Genomic DNA, 24,175 nt, shown 5'->3' on the forward strand with positions numbered 1-24,175 from the left:
GGCTCTTCCGCGGGGCAGGGCGCGCCAGCAGGGGGCACGCGCCCCCCAGGTCCGGCGGGGGGGCAGATGCGCATGCGCCGCGCGGGGCACTTTCCGGCAGCGTGGCGGAAAGAGCCTGCCGTTTCGCGCCGTTTGGCGACTTCTGCGCTCCGAGCCCAGCGGCAGTACGGCAGCCATGGCGTCGCCCTTTAGCGGGGCGCTGCAGCTGACGGACCTGGATGACTTCATCGGGCCGTCTCAGGTGGGCCGGCCCGCCTGGACAGCGGCCGTGTCTGGGGCGGGGCCCCCCTGCCCCCTCAGTTTCTTCCCCTGAGAAACGGGATCGGAACCCAGGGACCCCCGCCCGCGCTCCCCGGGCCTCCGGCGTTCTGGCCAGCTTCCTGCCGATGGGAAACCGAGGCCAGGGATGGCGATGCCCCGAGCCGGGTTACTGCTCCGCAAGGCATCGAGGAGCGAAGCGAGGCCAAGTCCGCGGGTGTGGGGTCGGGGCGAGCGGGTGAGGGGCGTGCCGAGTGCCCTGTCACTGTGGGTCCCCGGAAGCCGGGGGGAGCCGGGCAGGGCCGCCAGAGTCACCCCGCTGGGCAGCGGCGGGCTCGGGGCCAGGACGACCCTGTCCGCTTCCTCTGGTAGACAGCTGGGACCATCCCACCGGTCTGGAGGGCAGGGGAGTTGGTCCCCTGGAGTCACCTGCCTTGACTGGGGCCCAGTACACGTCAGGGTGTGCGGTCGTCGTTGACAGAGCTTGCCCCTAAGGGAGGCAGGACGGCCACACTTGAAAGTGGGTGTCGTCCTTATCTGGTGTACCTGCCTATCAAGCGCACCAGCTGCGCTGGACCAGGGCTGGGAGGGCCATAGCTGAGGAGTACCGGGAGGAGGGAAAGGGTGGGGCTGGTCACAGCACCGTGGACAGGGCGTTCTGGGCCGAATCATCCCTGGGAAGGCAACGGCCAAAGAGGTTCTCGTAGTGACAGTGAGACCGCAAGAACTCGGGGAGTTGGGAAGAAAAATGAACTTGCACTGGGCACTGGGCAGGGCGGTGACCTCCAAGCAAAGCGTTCCTGCAGAGGTGCAGGAATGATGGTTCCTGGGTGTCCTCTTAGTGACCAGTCCACGTGCTGAGAACAAGAATAAAGGTCAGAGCCAGCAGGCGTGCAGGGGGTTAGCCTGCGGCCCGGTAACGCCGGCCTTCATCTGACTATGAGCTGCAGAGTAACCGCTGGTGCCGGCGGGGTGTTAGAATGTGTGCCCCGTGTGCACGCAGGGTCAGCAGCCATCCTGCTGAGACTGCTTCTGTGGCCAGAGGAGAGGAGTCGGGCGTGGTGGCATGACCATCAGGTTGTCCCTCTTCTTGGGGAACCTCCACGCACTCAGGCCACCATTTAGGGTCTCTTCCTGGTATAGGACTGCATCAAGCCCATGAAGGTGGATAAGAGACCAGGAAGTGGCGTGGCCAAGATCCACATCGAAGATGATGGGAGTTACTTCCAGGTCAGTCAGGTAAGTTCCAGCCCAGATGACCAAAAACATGTTTTTGCTGCTCTTTCCAGTCATGAGTACGGTGATCATGAGACCTTTCACAGTGGTCAGATTCACTGTCACCAAGGCCAGGAGGGCAGGGATGGGACTGGGGTAGGGGTGGAGGGGCACAGAGGCCCTCTCTCTCCGTGAGTTCTAATTGTGTGGGATTTTCCAGTTCAGACAGCTTGTTTTTGGTGAACATCTGCTTTTTGAATAATTACGCAATAACAAGATCCTAGTCTAAGGACTGTCTGCTATTTGGACCCTCAAGAACGTCTGTGCCATCCCATGACCACAGACATGGGCATACCTGGTCCAGGAACTCCTCCCAAGCAGGGGAGGAGCCTCAGGGTGGCACATGGTAGGGCTGGACCCGGGGTTCAAGCATTCCCAGGGAGAGAGCCAGCCGTTTGCTCAGGCCAGGAGCGTGACCCCGCAGCACACCACAGCTCCTGCCCAAGCCCATCACAGCACAGGGAAACGCCACCTCAGGGTTGGGGGGGGTCCCACAAGGGAAGGTGAGGTGGGGGCACCAGTGGGCCCTGCCGTCCCAAGCAGCCGTGGCTGATTTGGAGGGAAGTTGGGAAACTTATTGGTCTCTTGACACAAAACCAAAGCCTGGGCCTTTAGGCCCATCTAACTCAAAAAATATGCACTGAGCTCAAATTGTGGCTTTGATGTGAAGCGCCACCCTGATGAGCTGGGCTGGAAGGGAGTCCCCATCTCCTCAGCCCTCTGGTCACATTCTGGGCTCTGCAGCTTGCCCTGGCTCAACCCTTCCTGAGTCTACAGAGGGAGTAAAGGGGCTCAGCTGGGATCGCTTGCATCTAGAGACAGTTGCAGAATATCAGCCTGGAGACCCACGTCCAACACAAAGTTCTGCAACTGTTTGGCCCTCTGGCTTTTGCTGCCTGTGTGTCTGTCCCCGTCTGGGGCTGGTGCTCACTGGGCAGAGTGCTGCCACACTCTGCCCTCTGCCCCTTCATCTCAGCCTTGCCTTTCTCATCCTCCCGTTGGAGCCTGGCCTTTGACATTTTCCTATCTTCACAGCCCCACGAGTGCAGACTAGGAACCTCTGGCAAGTCACCCGCTCTTCTGCAGATTTCACGCCCACATTCCACCCCTGACAGGCTACAGGCCTCATTAATACAATTCTGATGTGCCAAGTGAGCTTATGCCAAAGTTAGAATTTGATGGAGCTAGAATATGTATAGAATGTACGAATTTCTGTGACAAATATTTAATTTTTAGAAAGTCGGTGGCATTCAAAGCCAGCCAACTACCATGTTGCTTGTCGGTGTTGCAAGCCAGAGAATAAAAGTTTCCTGTAGGTTCCATTATCCCAAGAGCTCATGTCCTTGTGCAGAGGGCCCTGTTGAATACTGAGTGCCTGTGCTTCCAGGATGGAGGGACTCAGAAGCTGGAGAAGGCCAAGATCTCGCTGGATGACTGCCTGGCATGCAGTGGCTGTGTCACCTCAGCGGAGACTGTGCTCATCACTCAGCAAAGCCACGAGGAGCTGCGGAAAGTTCTAGATGCCAATAAGGTAAGTGGTGGGCGGTCTTGGAGACTTTTTTAACCTGACACCGACCCCAGTATACTTTGCTCTTGCTGTCAAGGGCCGCTGATCTCCAGGTCACTCCCACATTTTTAAAGGGGCGTCAGTGGGATGTCAGTGAAGTACTTGTCATACTTGAACATTGAAGCGTTGGGCCCTACACGTATATAGAAACGACATGCCCTGGCAGTAGGGCATGCACTCACCAGCACTGGACCACTGGGGATCAGTGTGAAACACTCCGAGTGAGCACATGTCCCTTGCTTTGCAGACGGCGGCCCCCGATCAGCAGAAGCTGGTTGTGGTTTCTGTCTCACCCCAATCCAGAGCGTCGCTGGCCGCAAGATTTCAGCTGAGCCCTGCAGACGCTGCCAAGAAGCTGACTGCATTCTTTAAGAAACTCGGTAGGCACCAAACGTCGTGTGAGCACTGTAGCTCAGCAGGGGGGGGGGGGGCCCGCGAGGGGGCACCTCCGGCCTCCGAGTCACTGAGCTCAAACACACCAGAACCCTCCGAGTTGACCTCAGCCCAAAGCTTTGGTTTGACACAGGAGAGCTGTGCCTTTTAAGAGAGAGCCTTCTGAATCCTCTGCTTTCCTGGTCTGGAACTCGCCTGCTCCTCGTGTTGTTTTTAAATGATCACCATCGAGGCCCATTTCCCAGGTTCCTGGCAGGTTCCTGCTCAGGTCGACTTTGGTCGACCTCTGTGAGCCACGAGCTGGGCTGGGAGGTTGTGGGCTTTGTGCCACCAGGGGCGTGGCCTGGTCCTGGACAAGTCATGGTGGGATCAGCTCCCTGGGGCATGGTCAGCTGTGCCTCACCATTCAGCCACCCTTCATGTGGGTGAGGTGGGTGCTTGCTTTCCAGGGGTGCACTACGTGTTCGATACCGCCTTCTCGAGGAACTTCAGTCTCCTTGAGAGCCAGAGAGAATTTGTGCAGCGGTTCCGAGGACAGGCCAACTCCACGCAGGCCTTGCCTGTGCTCACGTCCGCCTGCCCAGGTGTGTCCACGCTGCTGGATGCGGGGAACGGGAATGCTGGGGAGGGGGGCAGCGCAGGCTTCTGGCAGGATGGCTTCCTTGGCAGAAGGAGGCACCCTGAGAGTCACTTAGCTCCCCAAGACCGTGATCTCACGGATGCTAGCAGCACAAGACAGTGGCAGCAGGGCAGGGACGTTCTGTAACGGGACCGTAACTCCTTGTACGAGTCGGTCTGTCCTAAAATGTCCTGGCACTCATTGCCTAGCTGGTGAGATGCTCCGTTTGTTCCGTGTCGGCCTCAGGCTGGATTTGCTATGCTGAGAAGACGCACGGGAGCTTCCTCATCCCTTACCTCAGCACTGCCCGGTCCCCACAGCAGGTCATGGGCTCCCTGGTCAAGGACTTCTTTGCCCAGCAGCAGGTAACGGGAATGTTCCAGCTGTGAACAATTCACTGTCATTATCCTGAAAGATAAGCCAAGAGTTACAGTGTCCACAGACCCATACAAAGAATCTTGGTTACATCCTGGCCACTGGCCGGCTCTGCCACCCCCGCCTTACCCAGTGGGCCCCTTTACTGTTGGGTCAGGTAGCGACTCCACATTTCCACATCTCTCGGCAGCATTTGACCCCCGACAGGATCTACCATGTGACAGTGATGCCCTGCTATGACAAAAAGCTGGAAGCTTCCAGACCAGACTTCTTCAGCCAGGAGCACCAGACTCGTGACGTGGATTGCGTTGTCACCACAGGTTGGGTCCTGCCGTCCTGAGCCCAGGGCATGAATGGCGTTGCCTGGGTCCTGCCCATCGGCTCTGGCTGGAGCTGCCATCCCCTGTGCATGAGGCACCCCCCGGCACTACCTGGGCGTTTGCTCTAAAACAGTCTGCATGGGGAGGTGGGCGGAGATTCTTGTCAGCCGCTCTCACATGGGTCACCCCATTTCTGAGTTGAGCAGCCTCACAGAGTCTCCCAAGTGCTTAAAATCCAGAAAAGTAAATGCTCAGGACCCCAAACAGTGGGGGGAAGGCCTCCCTGCGTGAACACGTGCCCCTGTCCACCTTGTGGGGAGCTGTGACCACCCCGCTGCAGGCGCACCCTAGGGATGGGCATGCCCACCCCCCGCCATGTTGCTCTGAGGGTGGGCTGCGGGTCTGGGGAGCAGGCTGGCTCTTCTGAGGGGCTTCAGAAGTGGGCCTTCCTTGCCTCTGTGCCTGGGTTCATCCTCCACCCACAAGCCAGGAGGTGGACGTTTGGGTGTCCATCTGCCGGGGACGCAGATGATGTGGGTTTCCACGATGTTGTTTTTATCGAGATCTCAACTGAAGAGCGTCTGTGCTGGGGTCTTCTTGTAGGGGAAGTCTTCAAGTTGCTCGAGGAAGAAGGGGTCTCCCTCTCGCAACTGGAGCCAGCCCCCCTGGACAGTCTGTGAGTCACCTCCTAGTATGGTGGAGCCTGGCGTCAGGGTCTCCTGCTGTGGGTTTGGGGGCTGCAGGTGTCTCAACAAGCAAAAGTGAGCACGTGGGAGTAGGCAGCGTCCCCTCCCTTTCTCTTCCCCACCATGGCTTCCTTCTAGTTGGTCCCATGTTTGCCCTGTGGTCTGTCTCGGGTGTCCACAGAGGTAATCAAGTTCATGAGATGGCCAGTGGACAGCTAACTGATGGTCATCAGAGCTGACCCCAACTTGACACAGGTCTGCATTCCCCAAAACAGGTTACTCAACAGAGGGACAATCTTTCTCCCACCTGAGCTACCTCCTGACACACAGACAAAACCCCCAGGTTTTGGGCTCCTTTTCCATTTAGAAAAGCAACTCTCTCAAACATGAGACAGAAGTCACCCAAAATCTCTGTGGACAGCAGCCCTGCTGCCACCTGAGGCCGTGCTCTGCTCCCCAGGTGCAGCAGCGCGTCTGCCCAAGAGCCCACCAGCCATCGGGGCGGGGGTTCTGGGGGCTACCTGGAGCACGTGTTCCAGCATGCAGCCCGGGAGCTCTTTGGAATCCACGTGGATGAGGTCACCTACAGACCCCTGAGGTCAGTGAGAAGGGCTGGAGCTTGGGGACAGGGGACAGGGCAGCCCAGCTCGGGCAGCCTTGGCCCTGGGTCCCCTCGCTGAGGTGGGCTTGGAGGACAGCAGGCTGGGTTTGGTGAAGACGCAGGGCACCAGGTAGGAGCTGAGCCCTCCTCTCTGGCCGGAGCTCTCCAGGGCTCTGCCTCCCCATCATAGTGGTCGAGAGCCCCCAGAGGCCATGGTGGCAGGGTCCGTCCCCACATAATGCCCCCTTCCACAGACGGGGGGCCGGGGGCTGTCTGACAAGGCCATCCTCGGGAGGGAGGCAGTTCCCATTCTAAAGATCAGGACACTGAGCGGAAGTGAGCTTTCTGCCCTCCCCTTCCATCACCATCCCCCCGTGGAGGAGCCTGTCAGGGTGGCCCATGTGCCTGCAGGGGTGGGAAGCAGGAGGGAACCTGGCCTGTGCCCCCCTCAGGAACAAGGACTTCCAGGAGGTGACCCTGGAGAAGGAGGGCCGCGTCCTGCTGCACTTTGCCGCAGCCTACGGTTTCCGCAACATCCAGAACCTGGTGCAGAAGCTCAAGCGAGGGCGCTGCCCGTACCATTACGTGGAGGTCATGGCCTGCCCCGCAGGTAGCTGTGGCACGGAGGCCCTTTCTAGCATCAGGGCTGTAGGCAGGGTCCCACCCGGGCAGGGGGGCTGGAAGTGGAGCCCTGTCCTCGCCCCGACCTGGGTGGTCAGGAGAGCCAGTGTGGGGGGGCCTGTGCCGTATCCCCTGCGCAGGCATCCCCGTCATGACCATGCTCTTGCCTGCCCCGCTCACAGGCTGTCTGAACGGCGGAGGCCAGCTCAAGGCCCTCGGCACGCCCAGCAAGGAGCTTCTCCAGCACGTGGAGATGCTGTACGGCATGGTCAGGACCGAGGCGCCGGAGGAGGCGCCTGGCGTCCAGGAACTGTACAGGTGCTGGCTGCAGGGCGAGGGCTCGGAGCGGGCTGGCCACCTGCTGCACACGAGCTACCACGCGGTGGAGAAGGCCAGCTCTGGCCTCAGCATCAGGTGGTAGGAGGCCTCCTCGCAGGGCTGCTGGGCCCAGCACAGCCCATACTGGGACTCCCACGAAGCTCATGTCCTGAGACCCCAGGGATCGCCCCCAAACCACTGACTGCGCTAACCCACACAGAAACGGGACTCAGGACCCAGTCGGGCAAGGTGACCTCCAGCCTGCCCTCACCCAGACTCCCTAGGGCAGGGGGCCGGCGGTCCCACAAGGTCCCAGAACCTCCCCATGGGCCCAGGTCTGCGAGCAGTGTCCTCGCTGCTCCTGCCTGGAGACCCAGGTGAGGCCCAGTCCCGTGGGCAGCTTAAGGCAGAGCGAAAGTGGGACTCCTCATCCCCATTCCTGGAGTCACCCCTGAAGCTGGGTCTGCCAGGCTGGGGGCAACCCACCTGCCCTGGACAGCAGAGAACGCTGGCCGGAGAGGGGCACCCAGCCCACTGAGCCCCATGCTGGGGATGGCGTACCTGCCCCACCTGGAACTGGGCGTTGAGGACGCCGTGGCCTCGGACCTGACAACGCGCATTTCTGGGCAGAGTTCCAGGCGAGAAGCAGGCTCTGTTAGAGAGACCCTGTGAGATGAGGCACTAAGTCCATCTCCACAGCTGGGTTACGGGGGTGGGGGAGAGGCAGATTGGGGTAAGCCCGCCAGGCCTGTTGTCACAGAGCTCCCAATCTAATAAAGGGATCTCTCTGAAAACGGCTCCGAGTCCAAGAGCATTGACCAGCGTCAAGAACCTTTCACAGCTTTATTCAAAGTTTGGAAGCCCTGTGCACTCCAGCACGCTGCTTCCGAAACGCCCAGGCCTCGGGGCTCACATGCACCCCAGAGAGGGGCCTCACATGTCCAGTGCCAGGGTGCCCCCCCTCCAAGGCTGGACAGCCAGCTGGGTAGGGCCATGGAAGGTTCCAGAGGCAATCCTCCTATGGGCTCAGTCGGCTGAGGTTTGAAGGAGAGATGTGCTGCCTGCCCCCACAGCAGGTCTACTTGGGGCTCATTTCTGTCGAGGTGTGCCCAGGAGCCCCCACTGCAGTGCCAGGAGAGCCCGAGCCTGTGGCTGCACCGGCTCAGCCGCCCGCTGGAAGCTCGCCCGCTCCTTGCAGAGTGCCTCCAGGACCTCAGCTGGGGCTCCCTTCCCCGTGAACTTGCGCACAGGCTCTTCTCTGTGGGGAAAGGGGACGCCGTGGGGAGTCTGTTGGGGAACTGCCAGGGGGTGTTAGCAGAGGACACTTAAAGAGCAGCCGCTCCCTGGTGCCAGTCAGCCCAATAACCAGTCCCCTGGCACCTCGTGCAGTGCCCAAATGACGCCAAGGAGGACCAAAGGACAGCAGGCCAGCCGCGAGGCATCCTGCTCTGCGGCACAGCCCCTGGGGTGGGCACGGGGCCCCCATAAGGCCTGGGACGCCGACCAGTACTCACGCCACCCTTAGGAAGGGGTTGTAGAGGAGCTCCTCGCTCAGGGTGGATGGCACTGTGGGCATGTCATCCTCGTCCCTCTTCTGGAATGACCACAGGCCCTTGTCACAGCCTTGTCTTGAGAGCCCCAGGCAACTTGGCTCCGCTCCTTCTACTCACCCCTTCCTGGGGGCGGGAGCAGAAGAAGGGCTACCTCGCCCCATCCGGCCCTTGAGGGCAGCCACCCCTGGGCCAGTCCTACCAGCTGCCCAGGCCCCTATCCAAAGCCAACCACTCCTCCCCTCCCCAGCAGGAGCCTCAGTCAGTGGTACAGCCCGGGCTAAGCCAGGTCTGGTCAAGTCTGACTCCCCCTGCAGTGCCCCTCCTCTGCCCCAACCTTCATCCACCCTCCAAACCTCTAGGAGAGAGGGAGGGGTGGCCGCACCTTAGCCCATGACAGCTTGGCTCTCACGTGGTCATTGCCGGGCTCCACTTTCTGTGCAAACTCAAGGTTGCCCAGCGTGTGCTCATGGCCACAGAACACCTTCTGGAGAAAGGAGGCACTCAGGGGGTGCACAATGCTGCCACAGGCAGAGATGAAGGAGGCGCTCACCCGGGCTGGCCTGGCCCCTCCCTGGACCCCAGCACCCCGTGCCTGGTCTGCCTTGGCTCCTCGGCTGATGAGTGTTCATTCTGCACCCCTGTGGCACAAGTCACGGACAGAGCCTCCAGGTTGTGCAGGGCGACTGGACCCTGCAGGAGGGGAAGGGATGGCCGCTCACCGTCTCCGGGGGCAGGCTGCCCAAGGTCTCCGTCAGGCTCTCATACATCTGCTGAGCTGTGCTCTCCAGGCGCAAGCCACAGCCGGCCACCGACAGCGCATCCCCTGGGGAGGACAGCAGGTCAGAGAAGGTGGGGCAAGGTCAGAGGGAGGCGGGGCTGGCGGGGCGGGGCAGCCAGTACCCGAGAACACCGCGGGCGGATCCGGACACTCCTCTTCCCACAGGAAGTAGCTCATGTGGCCGGAGGTGTGGCCCGGCGTCAGGAGACAGCGCACGTGGATGGCCCCAAACTGCGGCAGAGGGGCGGGCGGCTGGTGAGGCGGGAGGGCCCAAGGCGATTCCCCGCCCTCCCGGGCGCGCGCTCACCCGCAGCTCCTCGCCGTGCGCCAGCCTGCGGGTCAGCGCGCAGATGCGCTCGTCCGCGCCCAGCACAGCCAGCCCTGGCCGCAGCCGCGCCAGCTCCGCGTTTCCCCGCGCGTGGTCCCTGCGGACGGGCGGGAGCAGGATCACGCCGGGCTCGGGGTGGGGCAGGGGCGATGCCCTCGCGCCTCGGCCCGCCCCGACCGCGCTCACCAGTGGTGGTGGGTGGTCAGCACGGTGGTCAGTGATACCCCCTCCCGGCCCACGATCTCCAGCAGCTGAAAGGGACGGAGTTAGGGAGATTTGGTAGGGCCAGGTGGCCGCCCCCACCCCCCGCCCCCAACTAGGGCGCCAGGTGTGATGTACACAGAGTCCCAGGCGGGCCAGGGGGCGTAGGGGTAAGGGAGACCCCGCAGACAATAAATGAGCTCCCAGGGCGTACGACAACAGGCACCAAGGAGGGGAAAACGGAGGTCAGAGGTGGTCCTAACTTCAGGGCAGACCCAAGATAATCGGGGAACCGTAATCGCCAAGTACCCAGAGATGAGAGAACAGGGGAAGGGCCTGCTCCAACCACAGTTGTCGGGGGACCCCAGCGGCGCTCCCCGCCGCCCACAGGTTGCCCTCACCCTCTTGGGCACGGCCACGTCCACGGCCACAGCCTCCCGCGTGCGCTCCTCAATGACCAGGTACATGTAGTTATCCTCGAGCACAGGGATGACCTTGACCTTCATGGTCGCAGAGCTCAGGCACCCCGCGTCTTCTCGAGAGGCCCCCAGGCTTTCGAACCCCTTCCTCAGGGCGGGGGCTTCCCTCTCCAGGCCAAGGCAGGGCTGTGCAAGGGAGGGGTCAGCTCCACACACACATTGAGGGCCAGAAAGGGAGCCCGCTCGCTGCTCCACGGACGTCCCGGAGGAGCGGTGCGGAAGCCCACGCCCCAGGCTCAAGCCCGGACGGCCAGCGCGGACGCCAGCCCCCGGCGACAGCGACGCCGTCGCCGCCCGCCGCGCAGGCCCCGCCCCTCGCGACGACGCAACCGCCCGGGCCCCGCCCGTCCCGCGCCGCGGGCCCCGCCTTCCCCCTTGAACCACGCCCTCCTGTGCCACTCTGTGCATCGCGCCTAGGCCACGCCCCTCCCCAGGCCCGCCCCGCCCCCTAGGTCCCCCTGCCGCCGCGGCGAGACACCGGCCCGAACCGTTTCCTTACCCGCAGGGGCTACGCCAGCGCGGACCGTCTCAAAGACGGCCGGACAGACACGGGCCTCAGACACTGGCCACGGGACCTGAACGGAGCACGGCGCTCGGCCCGGCTGTCGCCAACGGCCTGTGCCCCGGCGCAGGGAGCAAGCGTGCGCGGGCTGGGGCGCGCGCGTTCCCGATGGGGGCCGCACGCACGTCCGGACCCGCAGCTCCCGGCCCTCCGGCGCCGCCTCCGCGAAGCCCTCCTGGCGCCGGGGCTGAGCCAGTCCTGAGTCCCCCAGCCCCTTGACTGGAACGTCTGCGCCCCCTTCCCTCGGGCTGGGGGCGGGGGAACCTTACAGTTCGTTCACCTGCCCATCCCAGCGCCCAACCAGAAACAGTAGGCACGCAGAATGCGCCTACTCTGTGAACCCCCATGGCAGGGCAGGCACCCTGCGCGAGGACAGCAGTGACAGCCGCGGTCGCTCCATTCTGTGCTGGGCCTTCTCATGAACTCCTGGTTCCATCAGTGCCCAGGATAAATGCTGCGGCGCCGGAAACCAGAAAGGATGGGGAAGCCATATACGGAAAGAGCTGAGGGAGTTCGCCTCCCCTCGAATGCCCTCGTGGGCGGGGCCCCCAGAGCTCCGGGGATCAGCAGGGGACCAACAGAGGCCTTGGCAACACAAGCCACAGTGTTGCAGCAACAGGCCAGTAGGTAAGGCGGCACTGCACCTGGGGAGGCCAGAGTCCCTTCTGTCTATGGAGCATGCAGCAGCCACAGGCCCCAGGCCAGCGCCCCGACCTGGGGCCAGTGAGAACGTGAGTCCCTCCAGGACACTTCTGCTTCTGCCATGGGGTCGGGGGTTCAGCCTATACCCTCAGAGGCCAGGAGAAACTGCCCTAGCTCAGGCAGTGTGTGTGTGGAGGGGTATTGGGGAGGGGGGAGTGCATGGCTGGTGGCTCCTTGGGAGTGGAGTCCACTGCCCAAGCCTGAGACCCAACTGGGGGGGGGGGGATGCCTCTCCAGGTTCTGCCACAAGCAGAGGACTGGACAACCAGCCTCAAGACAGAGCTTCCCTCAGATCTAGAGCTGAGTGAGGAGCACCAACTGCAGGTGGGTGTGGGGGCCCTAGAGTGCTAGCTAGCAAGAGGGAGGGTCCCACAGGCACCACCTCTTACCCTGGCCACCCACAGATCTCCAAGGAGTTGGTCGACCTGCAGATCACAACGCATCACCTGCGGGAGCAGCATGAGGCTGAACTCTTCAAGCTGAAGAGTGAGGTGGGTGCTGGTATGTGCCCACATGTGCCAGCCCGAGCACATGGAGGGAGGGTGCATACCTAGGACCAGTGCTGTGAGGGGTCCAGGTACACCCATGTGATTGTACACACTCATGCAGTGTCTGTGAGTCCCCACGTCTCCTGTGTGTGCTGTGTCCCTGTATGTACCCAGATGATGTTGACCTACCCTGGGTGGCCTGGCAGGCAGGTGCACCTGTTCACCCTGGTCACCCTGCAGGTCCTACGGCTGGAGAGCCGGGTGCTGGAGCTGGAACTGCATGGTGATTGCGCAGCCCCCCCCGAGGCTGGCCTGGGGCACCACCAGGAGCTGGCCCAGGGGCTCCAGCACAAGGCCTGGGAGCAGGGACACTCCGTCCACCACAGACCTCAGGTCACCATGAGTGCATGGAGGGCCTGGCTGGGTGGGAGCCCAACAGGGGTGCAGCAGAGGCACAGTGAGGTTGGGACCGACTCTCTCATACAGGCACAGCCTGAGGACTTCCTGACCCCTAGGGATGAACAGCAGAAGCTGGGGAACAGCGTGAGTGTGCAGCCACCTAGCCTGGGGATCTGTCCAGATTTCTCCCAGCCCAGGGTGGTGTTGGGCAGTGCCAGGAACCCAGAGCTTGTGTACCCCGCAGCTGCAGGGAGAATGGAAGCGGGTGCTGGAGCAGCACAAGGCCCAGAAGCAGGCACTGGAGACACGTGTGTGAGTGGCTGCCTCACTTGGGATGGAGGGGATCCAGACCGCACCAGGCTCAGAGTGGCTTTTCCCAAGAGCAGAGGGAGGGACCCTGGGCCCAGCAGAGCTTCACATGCTTGTCCACAGGGCAGACCTGGGCCGGCGACTGCAGGGAGCCCAACAGGAGGCCAGGACAGCTGGGCAGCGACTAGCCGCACAAGCCATGGTGAGGCCCAGCGTGACCCACTTTGAGATCTAGTAGGTGGTGTCCTACAGTCTACAAAGGTCCACCCTGTGGTGTGTCGGTTCAAGGCTGCCTCCACCCCCAGGTGTTGTCTGCCTGCCAAGGCCAGCTGCGCCAGTCTGAGGCAGAGAACGCCCAGCTGCAGTTGCAGCTCAAGAAACTGAACGAGGAGCATGCCGTCCAGCTGCAGCGCTGTGCCCGAGCCGTGGCCGTGAGCACCGGGTGGGGTGGCCCTGTGGTGAGAGGGAGGCCTCGCGTCCTGGGGAGTCCAAGCCCAGCCTGGGTGGGTCCGCCTGCAGCTCGGCCCCCTCCGCGGATTGTGGGAAGCAGTGTGCGCCCGGCAAGCCCCGCCCCCTCGGCCCTGGCCCCAGCCCCGCCCCACCCCCTCCAGGAGTATGCAAACGGCGTGGGCCGGGAGCCGGCCGCGGCAACCCTCCGCACATTCCTGGAGACCACTCTGGAGGACATGCGGGCAGCGCACCGCCGCCGTGAGCAGCAGTTGGCCCGGGCTGCTCGTGCCTACCGCAAGCGCCTGGCAGATATGAGCCGTAGACACGAGGAGCTGCTGGCCGCCTGCAGGTGGGCCCCTCCCTGAGACGGGCACCTGGGGTGGGGTGGCCCTATGTGACTTGGCACGTGGCTTAGTGTGCGGCAGGTGCTGGCCGACTCCACTGGGGCAGCCAGGACCCCCAAAGCTACTTTTGATGCAGCCACCTCACACCTGGAGCCACTGTCTCTGCACCTGGTCTCCGAACTTGGCCACCTGGGAGCGGCCCAGGCCAGGCTGGAGACAAAGCTCTGGAAGCTCCAGGCCCAGGTGAGCTCTCCCTGCTGCCCTACACTGGCCTTGGAGCACAGCACCCCAGAACACACCCCAGGCCCATCCCAGGCTCAGCAAAGACCCCATCCCTGAGCAGCCTGCCTCATTCAGCCAACAGAGAATCCCTCCCACAGCCCACCAGGCTCATGATGCTGCTCTTGTTCCTACAGAAGGGGCCCAATGAAGCCTCCCAGGGGGGCACGTCAGAGCCACAGTGAGTACCCTGGGGTGGGTGGTGGGGGGACCTGCAGGGAGATCATTCATTTATTCCCCCAACCCTAAGCCCTGGGTGGGGCTTTGGTTGCGGTGGTGAACAAGGTGGCCCATCTGTGCCCTTGGGTTTCAGTCTGTATGGGAGACATCAATAATCACAGAAAGCCAAGTACCTGGGTGAAGTGGGGCCCTGACAGGAGAGGGGCTAACCTTGAATGGGAGGGTCAGGGAGATCACCTGAGAAAGGCACATTTCAGTGAGACCCAGGGGACCTAAGGATGAAGAGGTGTGGTGGATGGCCAGCAGAGGCCCTGGCCCCGGGACAGGACAGAAGCAGGCTGCCTGGTGGCTTTTGCAGCCCTTGCTTCTGGGCCTCCATGTTCCGAACTGTGCAATGGGCAGGGGCTGGTATCAGCTCAACTCCCAGAGTTTTGAGAAATAAACCCCTAGAATGGGGGGAGGCCCCCCATCAACATTCATACAGCACCGGGGTCACTGTCTGGCCTTGTGGCTTAGCCCTCCGTGAGCGGCCAGTAGGCCCTCTGGACCTGGGCTGCCCTGCCCCCATGTACCTACTGATGGCTCAAAGGCCCAAGCAGGGCCCAGAGTGGCCAGGTGGGCCCATGCTGTCCTGACCTTGCTCCCAGCAGGCAAGTCAGCATCTAAGTGCCCCAACTTGAGCAAGGTGATTGACCAACACCTGGCCTAATGCTGGCCCTCATACCTGCCCCTCCCTCTCTCCTCACAGGGGCCAGGAAGCTGCATCCTGGGCCCAGATCCACCAGAAGCTCCAAGACTTCTCCCGTGGCACCCAGGTAATAGGCAAGGCCTGGCTGGGGGCCCCTTCTCATACTTTGTCCAGCCTCATAGCTTATGCCCTCCCCATGGCAGGCGGAGCTGGAACGCGAGCGGGCGCAGCTGCTAGTACGGGCCACGATGGCTGAGGAGCAACTTTCTGAGCTACAGGAGTATGTGGGCCAGCACCTCGGCAGGTGGGCCTCAGTCCCAGGTAACAGAGCCGGGCTTGTGCACAGCCAGGCAGGTAACTAATCCTGACCCCTCCAAGCAGGTACAGACAGGAGATCCTGAGGCTGAGGAAGCTCATGGGTACAGAGAACGCGTGGAAAGTGGGGGCCACAGCTCCCATCAAGCCCCAGCACCCAAAGACCCGAAGCCGCTAGCCAGCTGTCACTCAGAGCAGAACTCTTCACAGCCAGCATGGAGCCCTCCTCACAGCACCCCCTTGGGGGGGGGGGGTCATTCCACCCAGCCCTCCACCCAACAAGAGTCAGGACAGAGTCCACCGAGTCTTTATTGTGTCCAAATGGTCAGCCGCCCTGAGAATTGGGGGCCCCAGGGACTGATGCAGAACTGGGTCCTGCGGAGGCCTGACCAGCCAACCCACCACTACGGACATCATAGGCCCAGACACGGTCCACACCCTCACCCATCACAGCCACAGGCTGCCACGTGGGGAGGGGGTAGCGCCCCGACACCACTCGGGCCCCTTGGGGCAGCTCTGCCTGCAGCTTGTCTTCCAGCAGTGGGAGCTGTGGGAGAGAGCAGGAGGGTAGGGTATGCACAATGGAACACGGCTGCCCTGCCCATCCTCCTCCAGGCCCAGCACACACACGGAGGATGGCCTGGGCCTCCCCTGTAGCTAGCAGACCCCAGACCTACCACGCTAGGGGCCAGGAACACTGACAAGTTGTGGCAGTCCCTCAGGTTCACCTGCAAGAGGAGGGGAGTAGAGCCCCGGCCAAGGAGGTCTGGTGGGCATGTGGGCACTGTGGCTTCCAAGTCCTGGCCCCAGCCCACGCAGGTGGCAGGGGAACCTGGGGTTGTCAACACCGTGGCCAACCAGCACTGGAAGTGTGGAGGTCAGGTGCAGGGTCTGAGGGGCTCCCGGACTCCCTGGGTTACCTTCCAGAGGTCCTCACGGCGGTAGCAGACGCTGCCGGCACAGCCCGCCCTCCAGGCATGCAGCCGAGCCAGCCCCACTAGCCACGGGTTCAGCTCGTAGCCCACAGCTGGGCGGAGACCGCACCTGTGGGCGGCCAGCACCTGTGGGCACAGGAGACTGTGGGGACCAGAAGGAGGTGCGCTGGCAAGAACCGCCCCCCCCCCGCCACACACACACACACACACACACACACACACTCCTTACGATCCTGCCATCGCCAGCACCTGTGGGCACAGGAGACTGTGGGGACCAGAAGGAGGTGCGCTGGCAAGAACCGCCCCCCCCCCGCCACACACACACACACACACACACACACACACTCCTTACGATCCTGCCATCGCCAGCACCTGTGGGCACAGGAGACTGTGGGGACCAGAAGGAGGTGCGCTGGCAAGAACCGCCCCCCCCCCGCCACACACACACACACACACACACTCTCTCTCTCTCTCTCTCTCTCTCTCTCTCTCCTTACGATCCTGCCATCGCCAGAGCCCAGGTCCACCATCTTTCCCGGCCGACCTCGCAGCAGCGACAACACATGGTCCACCTGCCGCTCACTCGCACCGACATAGGGCACCTGGGCAAGGAGGCAGGCGAGGCTGGGTCCCCAAGCCTGAGTCACACGGCGGGGCGGGGAGGGAGGGCGCGGAGCCGGCCTCCGGAGCCTCCTGTCTGGGCGCGGGCGCCCTGCCCCACCTGCAGCCGGCCCCCACGCCCCGCTGGCCCCGAGGGGCAGCCCCCGGGCCCCGCACCTGTAGTCGCAGCGGCACTCGACGGAAGCCGGGCTGCAGCAGCAGCGCCCACACGGCGTAGGCGGCCAGGCCTGAGCCCACCGCCGCCTGCAGCAGCTCCAGCGCGCCCAGCCGCCGCTCGCGCAGCTCCGTCAGCGCCTCGCCTGGTTCGTCCTGCTCCATGGCTGCGGGCCGCGCGGCTCAGGGTCGTCCCGCCCCAACGTCCCTCCCGGGCTCGGGTCCGAGACCCTCACGCCGGCCGGGAGCTGGATGGCACCCTCGCCCCCGCCCCGTGCCCACCCGGCTCCTAACGGAGACGCCGGAAGTGGCGGGACCGAGGCCTCGGCGGGGCGCCGGAAGCGGCCCTACCCTGGCGTTCCGCCCGGGCCCGGGGCCCTTCCCGCGCGTTCCGCCCGGGCCCGGGGCCCTTCCCGCGCGTTCCGGGCCGCGGAGCTTGGCCCCGCCGGGTCCCGCTCGAAGCCTGCGCTCGCCAGCCCTCTCGGCCCAGTCCGCGCCCCCCCTGGCACGGGGACCCGTGGACCACACGTCCCCGCGCGGGGAGACACGACAGAAGCGCCGACCTCAGAGAGGGCTAGACGCTCCAGGGAAACGGGGTGCTGCGGCTCAGGGGAAGGGGAGCCCTCCCGGGGGTTCCCGCGGGCCCTGCGCGAGCGGCCGGTTTGGCGTGCCTGGAGCCCGGGGGGAAGGAGGCTCCTTTTCGGGGGTGGGGAGGCCGTCCTGGGGAGGCGCGTGTCCGCCCACAGGACACCCCGAAGGCCAGCCCAGCCAGGGGCAGGTGCAGGGAGGACACCTTCCGGCTCCTTCCCACAGCTGAAGGCAGTCAGTCCGAGTGCGCAGGGACTGGAGGCTGCGCCGGGGCCTGAGGAAGTTGGGCGCTCCGCTGAGAGGCAGGGTTGACCAGGAGATTGAGCGGACACTCCGTGAGTGTGGTAGGAGGGGAGCTGGCTCAGCCACGGGAGTGCGAGAAAGAGCCCCAAGAGGGGGAGATCACCTTCCTTCTCCAAAAAATGTCCTAACATATGAGATTCGAGAGGTGACTTGGCAAAGCCTGGGAGTGGGAGAAGCCAGCTGGGGGGACAGAGCCCTGAGCCAGGACCTCCTCCTCATCCCACCTGAGGCCAGGTGTCTCATGGATGGTAGGGACTTGGACCCATCTGCTGCCCTGGTCAAGAGCCTCGGCGTCAGACAATATAAACATGCCCAAGACCGCTGCCCCCACCCCCAAGTACAGACGGCCCCACGTGCCTGCCTGTACTTGGCCCCAGCTGCCACCAGTCCTGAAAGACAGGTGTCCCCGGGAGGCAGGGAACCCCAGTGCCCTGCTCCCAAGACCACTGGGGGGGGTGGCCCCACCTGGCTCATAGCATTCTGTCTCCTTTGGGACTGTCACAGGGCCCTCCCCAGAAAGAAAGGTTGTGTACTGGGCTCTAGGCTGGGCGTGCTTACATGGCACCCTGCTCTTGTGTCTTCTGTTCCTTGCATTATTGCCACGGCCTAGAGCAGCACCTGACAGACACTCAATAAAAATGTGTTGACTGAATGAACGCACCCAACCCGATTCCTCAGTGCACACCCCACAACGCTCATGTTCACATCCTGCACTCTGCTCCTCCGCCTTTGGGCACTGGGCAGCTGGGTGTGTACCCGTGCGAGTGCGCGTGCCCGGAGGTGCCCCACAGGCCAGTTTCCGTAGCCCATGGCCCCCACATACATGCTCACCCGCACCGTTTCCCCTTGGCCCCTTCCCCCAGGGCAGGCATGAAGCCCCTGGCCCAGGACTTTGAGGCATGTCTTGGAGCACGCTGGGGGCTCCTTCGGCCCTGTTAGCCATACCCACAACTGCCCTTTGTGCACTTTATGAACAGAGAACTGGTTGCAAAGTCAGCACTTTCTCCGGGGAGGGTGTGTGCATGGGAGGCTCAGGCACTTCCTGGGGCAGGTGCGTAGAGACCACTGTCCAACCAAGAGCCCACCCCAGAGCAGCTGCCCCACATTTTTTTAGACAGGTGGTCTGAGAGGCAGTCCACAGTGACCCCTAGTGTGGCCAGGCATCTCCTTCCAATGAAAGGCTGTAGAGAGTTGACAGGACACACACCAAGTCAGGACAGACACCAAGGGTGAGGATGCTGCTTAGCCCTCGAGAGGAAGCCGTCCTTGGGGCCAGTCTGGACAGTGCAAAAACCTCCCGATAGGAGGAGGAGGATCAGAAGTGTACACTCATCTTCTCTGCTCTTTGCTAAGATACTCTTTGGTGAGGGGAAAGGGGCAGACGGGGAGACAGCCGTCTGCAGACCAGGGAAGAAGTCCAGGCTGGAGATCAAAATGTAGGGTCATCAATATCCTGATGGTTTTTAAAGCCACAAGGCTGGTCCAGCTCTCCAGTGAGAGAATATTAACGGTGAGGAGGAGAAGTCTAGTGCCTGAGCATGGAGCACGGAGCACCCCATGTTTGGGAGTTCGGGAAGAAGGGAGCAGCAGTGAACTTCAGCAGGGGCAGGTGGGCAGAAACCCACAGGAGCCTACCTCCCCTACCCATAATTGTCAGCCGAATCTGGAGGAAGGGGCCCTGCCTCAGTTCCTGCCTGAAAGATGACACGGCCTCTGGCCTCCATCCTCACTGTCAGCCCCTTCCTTAGTGTAGACTGGCAGGTAAGGATGGGACGCTGCTTCTGGGGCTCAGCGCATCAGCCCATGCATCCCCCCACCACAACCTGAGCTTTGGCTCTCTTGGGAAGTGTGGGGGTGGGGTGAGCAGAGGCAGCTTGTCCCCAGTTTAGGAGCCCCTGCATGCACCCCCACCCCAGGGGCATTCAGCCCAGGGCCCTGGGCTTTGTCCCAAACTGCACTGGCCTTTTGTGTGGCTGAGGCTGAGGAGGAAGGCAGAGGCAGCAACAATAGGGCCAGTGGCAGGAAAGGTTCCTTAGAGACCCCATCGTATGCCCCTGCCCTCCAGAAATGGGCAACATGCCTGGCTCTACAGGGGAGGCCCCACTCCCCCGAGGCTTCCAGCCATGTAGGGATGCTCTGCACGTCGCAAGGCCCTCCGGACAGAGGGGCCCATTCTTCCCCGAGGCTGGGATGGGGCCAGGATGACTCTGCTGGGCTCCCAGTGGACTACAGCAAGAAGTCCAGCACCCTGCCAGATTGCAACCCCCTTCCCTCACAGGCTAGGAGTGGTGTCTGCCTACCTGCCCCCCACTAAGGGACCCCACCCACCTCAGACCTTGGGAGTTACAGCCCTTTTCCACTCCCACTCCCACATAGAGGGGAGGCTCCCTGCTTCCCCCCAAGCCAAGCAGCAGCTCCTCCCCAAGGCACAGGCCTGGGCCATTCCCACTCACTAGCTGGGTGGCCTTAGACAAGGCACCACTGCCCTGAGCCTCAGTGTCCTACTCTGCAGCAGAAATCGGAGCAGTCCCAGGGCTATGGAGGCTCAGAGGAGGTAAGGGTCAGCTCAGGCATGGGACACTCCATCTACGCTGGCTAAGGAAATCAGTGTTCTTATTGGTTATCACTCTCACCTCAGAAGCAGCTGGTACCACCTGGAGGCGACCCCTCCCTACTCCCCCTCGACCAGCCCCTCCTCAGTGCCCTGCTCCCAGGCTCCTCAGTCCAGGGCCACCTCACAGGGGTGGAGGTGGTTGGCGTGGGCAGCCGCAGAGGCACGGCTGAATTCCTGGAAGCGAGGTGCACAGCCCAGCCAGGCCTCACCGAAGTGGCTCCAGCCCATGAAGAGGAAGCGGCCGGGGCCAGTGCAGACACTGAAGTGCAGCGGGGTGTGAATGGAGGCCTGCACGTGGCCCCCGGACTCCCCCACCCGGAACAGTGGCAGTGTCTGTCAGAGGACATGGGCAGCCGCCACCACGGTAACAGACTCCTGCAGCTCTGTGTCGTGGCCAACCCTGTGGATGGTTCCAGTGATCACTGTGGGGAGACACACTGGCCAGTGGCATGCAGGGGAGGATGGAGGGTGGACCCCAGGCTCCCCCCACGGCAGAGACACTCACCAAAGTCGCTGGTGCACGCGGCCAGCAGGAGCTCAGGGTCACTGCAGGGCCTGCAGGCACCTGGCATGAAGGGGACATGGTGAGGGTAGGTCCTGCCTTCTCCTGGACCACCCTAGGCCGCCCCCAGCTGGAGGCAGGAGGGAAAGGGCAGGCCACCAGACCCTCCCCTGCCTGATGACAACTGGGGACCGGAGGGAGCATGTGGGCACCTGACACTTGAATGCTCACACATGCACAGACATGGGTCTAGGGGCTGTGCCCAGCGTACGGGCACGAGGACTCACGCACTGGGGGTGGGTGTCCAGGGGCACACTCTCACACACCCATCTTAACATGTGCACACCAGCACACCCCTGTGGCTTCCCAGAGCTGTATCCTTGGGCCCAAAGACACCAGCCCAACCCAGGTGGGTGGCAGGAGGCTATCGTGAGCTTTGGAGTCTCTGGCCTGGGGCCCAATGCAGAACAGAAAGACCCCCAACCCCTGTGGGGTCAGGCTCCACGTTCTAGGAAAGTAAAGAGCTGGGCCTGGTGCCCTACAGGGAGGCAAGGCAGCATCTCCATGGTGACCAGACACACACTGGACTTTTGTTGTATTGGACTGGGGGAAGGGAGGGAGGTCACTGCTGGGCCAAGGAGCCCTGGACAGCTTTGGCTAGAGGCTTTGATTCTGTCCCCCATCATCCCCTCCCCCCACCCCTCAAGGACCAAGAGTCCTGCCCGCCCTTTCCCTAAGCTGAATCCTGAGAGATTGCCCACACCTCTCTCTGTCTCTTGGACCTGTCCTCACTAGCTGTGTGATCTTTAGTAACCCACTTCACTCTCATGCCTCAGTTTCTCCCTCTGTACGATGGGGATGACAGGCACATCACCACCCAGCCCATCACTCACCATCAGCACCAAGACCGTGGGCCTGTGGAGGCAGTTCTGGATACCTGTCCTCGTGCATTTCAAAGCGGAAAGAGGCCACGCAGCAGCTGATGTCTGGGTGCTGGGTGGCCTGCAGGAAGAGGGACCGGCGCTCACGGGGACCCCAGCGCACGCATCGGCCCCGCGCTGGGCCCAAACCCTCAGCCAGCAGCAGCTCCAGGGCGTCGCCCGCCCGCCCGCCGGCTCCTCGAAGACTTGCGCGCCTGCGAAGGACCGCGCCGGGCACAAGGAAGGCGGTGCTGGAGCGCCTGAGGGAGTCGGGAGTCGGAGCTGGCCAGGGTCAGGCGCAGCGCCCCGGCCGGGTACAGCCACTGGATCACGCCCTCCGAACAGGCCAGGGACAGCTGCCCCACGCTGCCCGGCTCCTGGGTCAGGCCGCTGGGGACAGGACAGGACGAGAGGCGCTGAGGCGGGCGGCTCGCGTCCGCCCCCGGCGCAGCCCCCTCGTCCTGCACCCTCCCCCGAAGCCAGAAGCAGCTGCGTCCACCTGGTTCTCTGGACCCCGGGGGCGCGGAGGGGCCCCACAGCCCCAGAGCGCGGCCTTCTGGGGCTTCGTACCTGCCGCTCCAGCCGCAGCGGTCCTCCGGGTAGCCGGCGCAGGTGGCGGTGGCCAGGAGGCCCGAGCAGAGCGCGCGCCCAGCAGCGCAAGGAGCGCCTTGGCGCGGGCGGGCGGGGCGGCGGCGGGAGCACCCCGGGCTCCGGCCGGCTCCGCGCACCGTTCCGCCCGCGCCCCACCTCTGGCCCGCAGCCCCGTGGGGGCCAAGAGCGGGAGGCGACGGGCCGGGCACGGCCAATCGCGGCGCGGCCCAGGAACTTTCCACCAATCGCAGCGGCGCTCGTGGGGGCGGGAGGCCGAGCCTCGGCTATGGTGGCGCGGAGGACAGAGCTCCAGGCTCTGTGTGCTGTGTCGCCCTCTCGCACCCCCCGCCCCGCATTGCCGTATGCGCCCTTGTCCTCGAGCCATAGGCCGGGATAGGGGTGGGAGTAAAGCCCACTGGAACCTGTCTGGGGGGTAGGAGGAAGAGCGGCTCATCTCGGGTGGCCCTTTCCAAGAGTGGCCCTGGGCTTCCAGTCTCCATGCTGCCCCAGCCTGGCCCTGCTGATTGGTCCCAAGAGATGGCACCTAGGGATGAGGGGCCAGATGCTGGGCCGGTGGGCACCATGGAGAAGCAGAAGCCAAAGGACAGCCCTGAGCTCCAGAATCAGGCCCCCGGGAGGTCCAGACAAGCTGAAATGGGGCCAAGACACGTGTAGGCTGAGGGGAGTATCTGGGAGCCCAGAGATTTCTTGGTAGCAAGGACTTCCCCTGAGGGGAGGGGTGGAACAGAGAGCCAGATAGGCACTGGGGAGAATTCCAGGCAGGGGAGAGGAGCAGACTGCCTAGGCAAAGGCCAGAACAGGGTAAAATCCCTGGGTCAGATCACTGAGGCCCTAGGCACAAAGCCAGGAGTCCAACCACGTACTCGAATCCTTGGGGTCATTGAGAGCTTTAACCAAGGTCTGCAGGAAACTGCATAGCTTGCAAACCAAGGTCTGCACTCTCTGCCACCTATGGGTGTGAGCCCTCCACCCCACTATTCACCTACCCCAGCCCTGCAGCTACCCCTGAGCCTGAAGGGCATGGCTGACAGATGAGGGAGGTGGCCCCAAGGGGAAGGGTGAGACACCCACAGGCTACAAGAGACCCCTTGCTCTGGACAACGAGAGTGAGGAGCTGCCATCCCAACAGCCACAGGGCAGGTGCAACCTCAGTGTCTATCGACAGATGAATGAATAAATAAAATGCGGTCCGTCCAACAGTGGACTATGATTCCACCTTAAAGAGGAAGGAGATTTGGGGGCGCCTGGCTGGCTCAGGTCGTGATCAGGGGTCCTGGGGTCGAGCCCTACATCGGGCTCCTTGCTCAGTGGGGAGCCTGCTTCTCCTTCTGCCTGCCATTCCCCCTGCTTGTGCTCTCTCTGTGTCTCTCTGACAAATCCATAAATAAAATATTTTAAAGAAATAAAAATAAAAATAAAAAAATAAAAAATCTAGGGTCCCCTGGGTGGCTCAGTTGGTTAAGCATCTGTCTTTAGCTCAGGTTATGATCTCAGGGTCCTGGGATTGAGCCCCACGTCCCAGGCTCCCTGCTCAGCAGGGAGTCTGCTCCTCCCTCTCCCTCTGCCCCCCCCCCCGACCCGTGCTCTTTCTCTCTCTCTCGTAAATAAATAAAATCTAAAAAAAAAAAAACTATTAAAAAATTTTTTTTAATTTAAAAAAAAAGGAAGGAGATGTGGACACCTGCCACAGCACGGATGAACCTTGAGGGCATTCTGCTGAGTGCAATCAGCCAGACACAAAAGGACAAATACCACATGATTCCACCGCTAGGAGCCCTGGAGTTGTCAAGTTCATAGAGACAGAAGGTAGGTGGTGGGTGCCAGGGGCTGCAGCAGGGG

The 24,175-nt window shown here is 62.7% G+C and overlaps 3 protein-coding genes across 12 annotated transcripts; 2 read left to right on the forward strand and 1 right to left on the reverse strand.

Annotated features, from left to right (window-relative positions):
- The first annotated feature begins 130 nt into the window (after positions 1-130).
- Positions 131-7,203, forward strand: CIAO3 (cytosolic iron-sulfur assembly component 3). Of its 2 annotated transcripts, none has more exons than XM_032425727.1 (11): positions 131-241; positions 1,402-1,497; positions 2,921-3,064; positions 3,348-3,480; positions 3,943-4,077; positions 4,359-4,477; positions 4,678-4,807; positions 5,411-5,483; positions 5,954-6,091; positions 6,547-6,704; positions 6,898-7,203. In XM_032425727.1, exons 1-11 carry the CDS (start codon positions 176-178, stop codon positions 7,134-7,136), a joined length of 1,431 nt encoding a protein of 476 aa, XP_032281618.1. In that variant the 5' UTR covers positions 131-175; the 3' UTR covers positions 7,137-7,203. The 2 variants fall into 2 exon arrangements, with proteins under 2 accessions (XP_032281618.1, XP_032281617.1); XM_032425726.1 differs by lacking the exon at positions 131-241 and adding an exon at positions 255-496.
- Positions 4,432-22,420, reverse strand: LOC116645478 (hydroxyacylglutathione hydrolase-like protein). Of its 9 annotated transcripts, XM_032425724.1 has the most exons (15): positions 22,295-22,418; positions 21,698-22,114; positions 20,808-20,867; positions 16,801-20,724; positions 16,521-16,625; positions 16,009-16,149; positions 10,295-10,498; positions 9,879-9,943; positions 9,672-9,789; positions 9,487-9,595; positions 9,306-9,409; positions 8,969-9,070; positions 8,548-8,627; positions 7,595-7,685; positions 4,432-4,520 (listed from the first exon to the last, which is right to left on the reverse strand). In XM_032425724.1, the coding sequence occupies exons 4-15, from the start codon at positions 16,960-16,962 to the stop codon at positions 4,452-4,454; spliced, it is 1,350 nt and encodes a 449-aa protein (XP_032281615.1). In that variant the 5' UTR covers positions 16,963-20,724; positions 20,808-20,867; positions 21,698-22,114; positions 22,295-22,418; the 3' UTR covers positions 4,432-4,451. The 9 variants fall into 9 exon arrangements, 8 of the variants coding, with proteins under 8 accessions (XP_032281615.1, XP_032281611.1, XP_032281610.1 ...); XM_032425720.1 differs by lacking the exon at positions 4,432-4,520 and having other exon boundaries at positions 7,281-7,685; positions 8,969-9,067; positions 22,295-22,420; XM_032425719.1 differs by lacking the exon at positions 4,432-4,520 and having other exon boundaries at positions 7,281-7,685; positions 16,801-20,702; positions 22,295-22,419.
- CCDC78 (coiled-coil domain containing 78) lies at positions 11,862-15,392 on the forward strand. Its single transcript, XM_032425496.1, has 12 exons — positions 11,862-11,960; positions 12,041-12,127; positions 12,365-12,517; positions 12,611-12,667; positions 12,768-12,835; positions 12,956-13,034; positions 13,138-13,263; positions 13,444-13,631; positions 13,763-14,086; positions 14,834-14,900; positions 14,977-15,077; positions 15,155-15,392. Exons 1-12 carry the CDS (start codon positions 11,862-11,864, stop codon positions 15,264-15,266), a joined length of 1,461 nt encoding a protein of 486 aa, XP_032281387.1. The 3' UTR covers positions 15,267-15,392.
- Positions 22,421-24,175: the final 1,755 nt, after the last annotated feature.

The sequence above is a fragment of the Phoca vitulina genome, unplaced genomic scaffold (assembly GCF_004348235.1).
Source record: "Phoca vitulina isolate PV1807 unplaced genomic scaffold, GSC_HSeal_1.0 scaffold33, whole genome shotgun sequence".
Lineage (NCBI taxonomy): Eukaryota > Metazoa > Chordata > Mammalia > Carnivora > Phocidae > Phoca > Phoca vitulina.

What these genes read in the sequence shown, in the direction of transcription:
- CIAO3 (XM_032425726.1), top strand. Translation starts at nt 407, where the DNA reads ATGGCGATGCCCCGAGCCGGGTTACTGCTCCGCAAGGCATCGAGGAGC. An exon ending in TGTGGGGTCGGGGCGAGCGG is followed by an intron (nt 497 to 1,401) that starts GTGAGGGGCGTG and finishes TTCCTGGTATAG; the next exon opens with GACTGCATCAAGCCCATGAA. An exon ending in CCAGCCCCCCTGGACAGTCT is followed by an intron (nt 5,484 to 5,953) that starts GTGAGTCACCTC and finishes TCTGCTCCCCAG; the next exon opens with GTGCAGCAGCGCGTCTGCCC.
- CCDC78 (XM_032425496.1), top strand. Translation starts at nt 11,862, where the DNA reads ATGCCTCTCCAGGTTCTGCCACAAGCAGAGGACTGGACAACCAGCCTC. An exon ending in GCTGTGCCCGAGCCGTGGCC is followed by an intron (nt 13,264 to 13,443) that starts GTGAGCACCGGG and finishes CACCCCCTCCAG; the next exon opens with GAGTATGCAAACGGCGTGGG. An exon ending in GAGCTGCTGGCCGCCTGCAG is followed by an intron (nt 13,632 to 13,762) that starts GTGGGCCCCTCC and finishes CTTTTGATGCAG; the next exon opens with CCACCTCACACCTGGAGCCA.
- LOC116645478 (XM_032425719.1), bottom strand. Translation starts at nt 16,962, where the DNA reads ATGGAGCAGGACGAACCAGGCGAGGCGCTGACGGAGCTGCGCGAGCGG. An exon ending in ACGTGGCCGTGCCCAAGAGG is followed by an intron (nt 9,944 to 10,294) that starts GTGAGGGCAACC and finishes CGTCCCTTTCAG; the next exon opens with CTGCTGGAGATCGTGGGCCG. An exon ending in GCAGCCTGCCCCCGGAGACG is followed by an intron (nt 9,071 to 9,305) that starts GTGAGCGGCCAT and finishes TCCTTTCTCCAG; the next exon opens with AAGGTGTTCTGTGGCCATGA.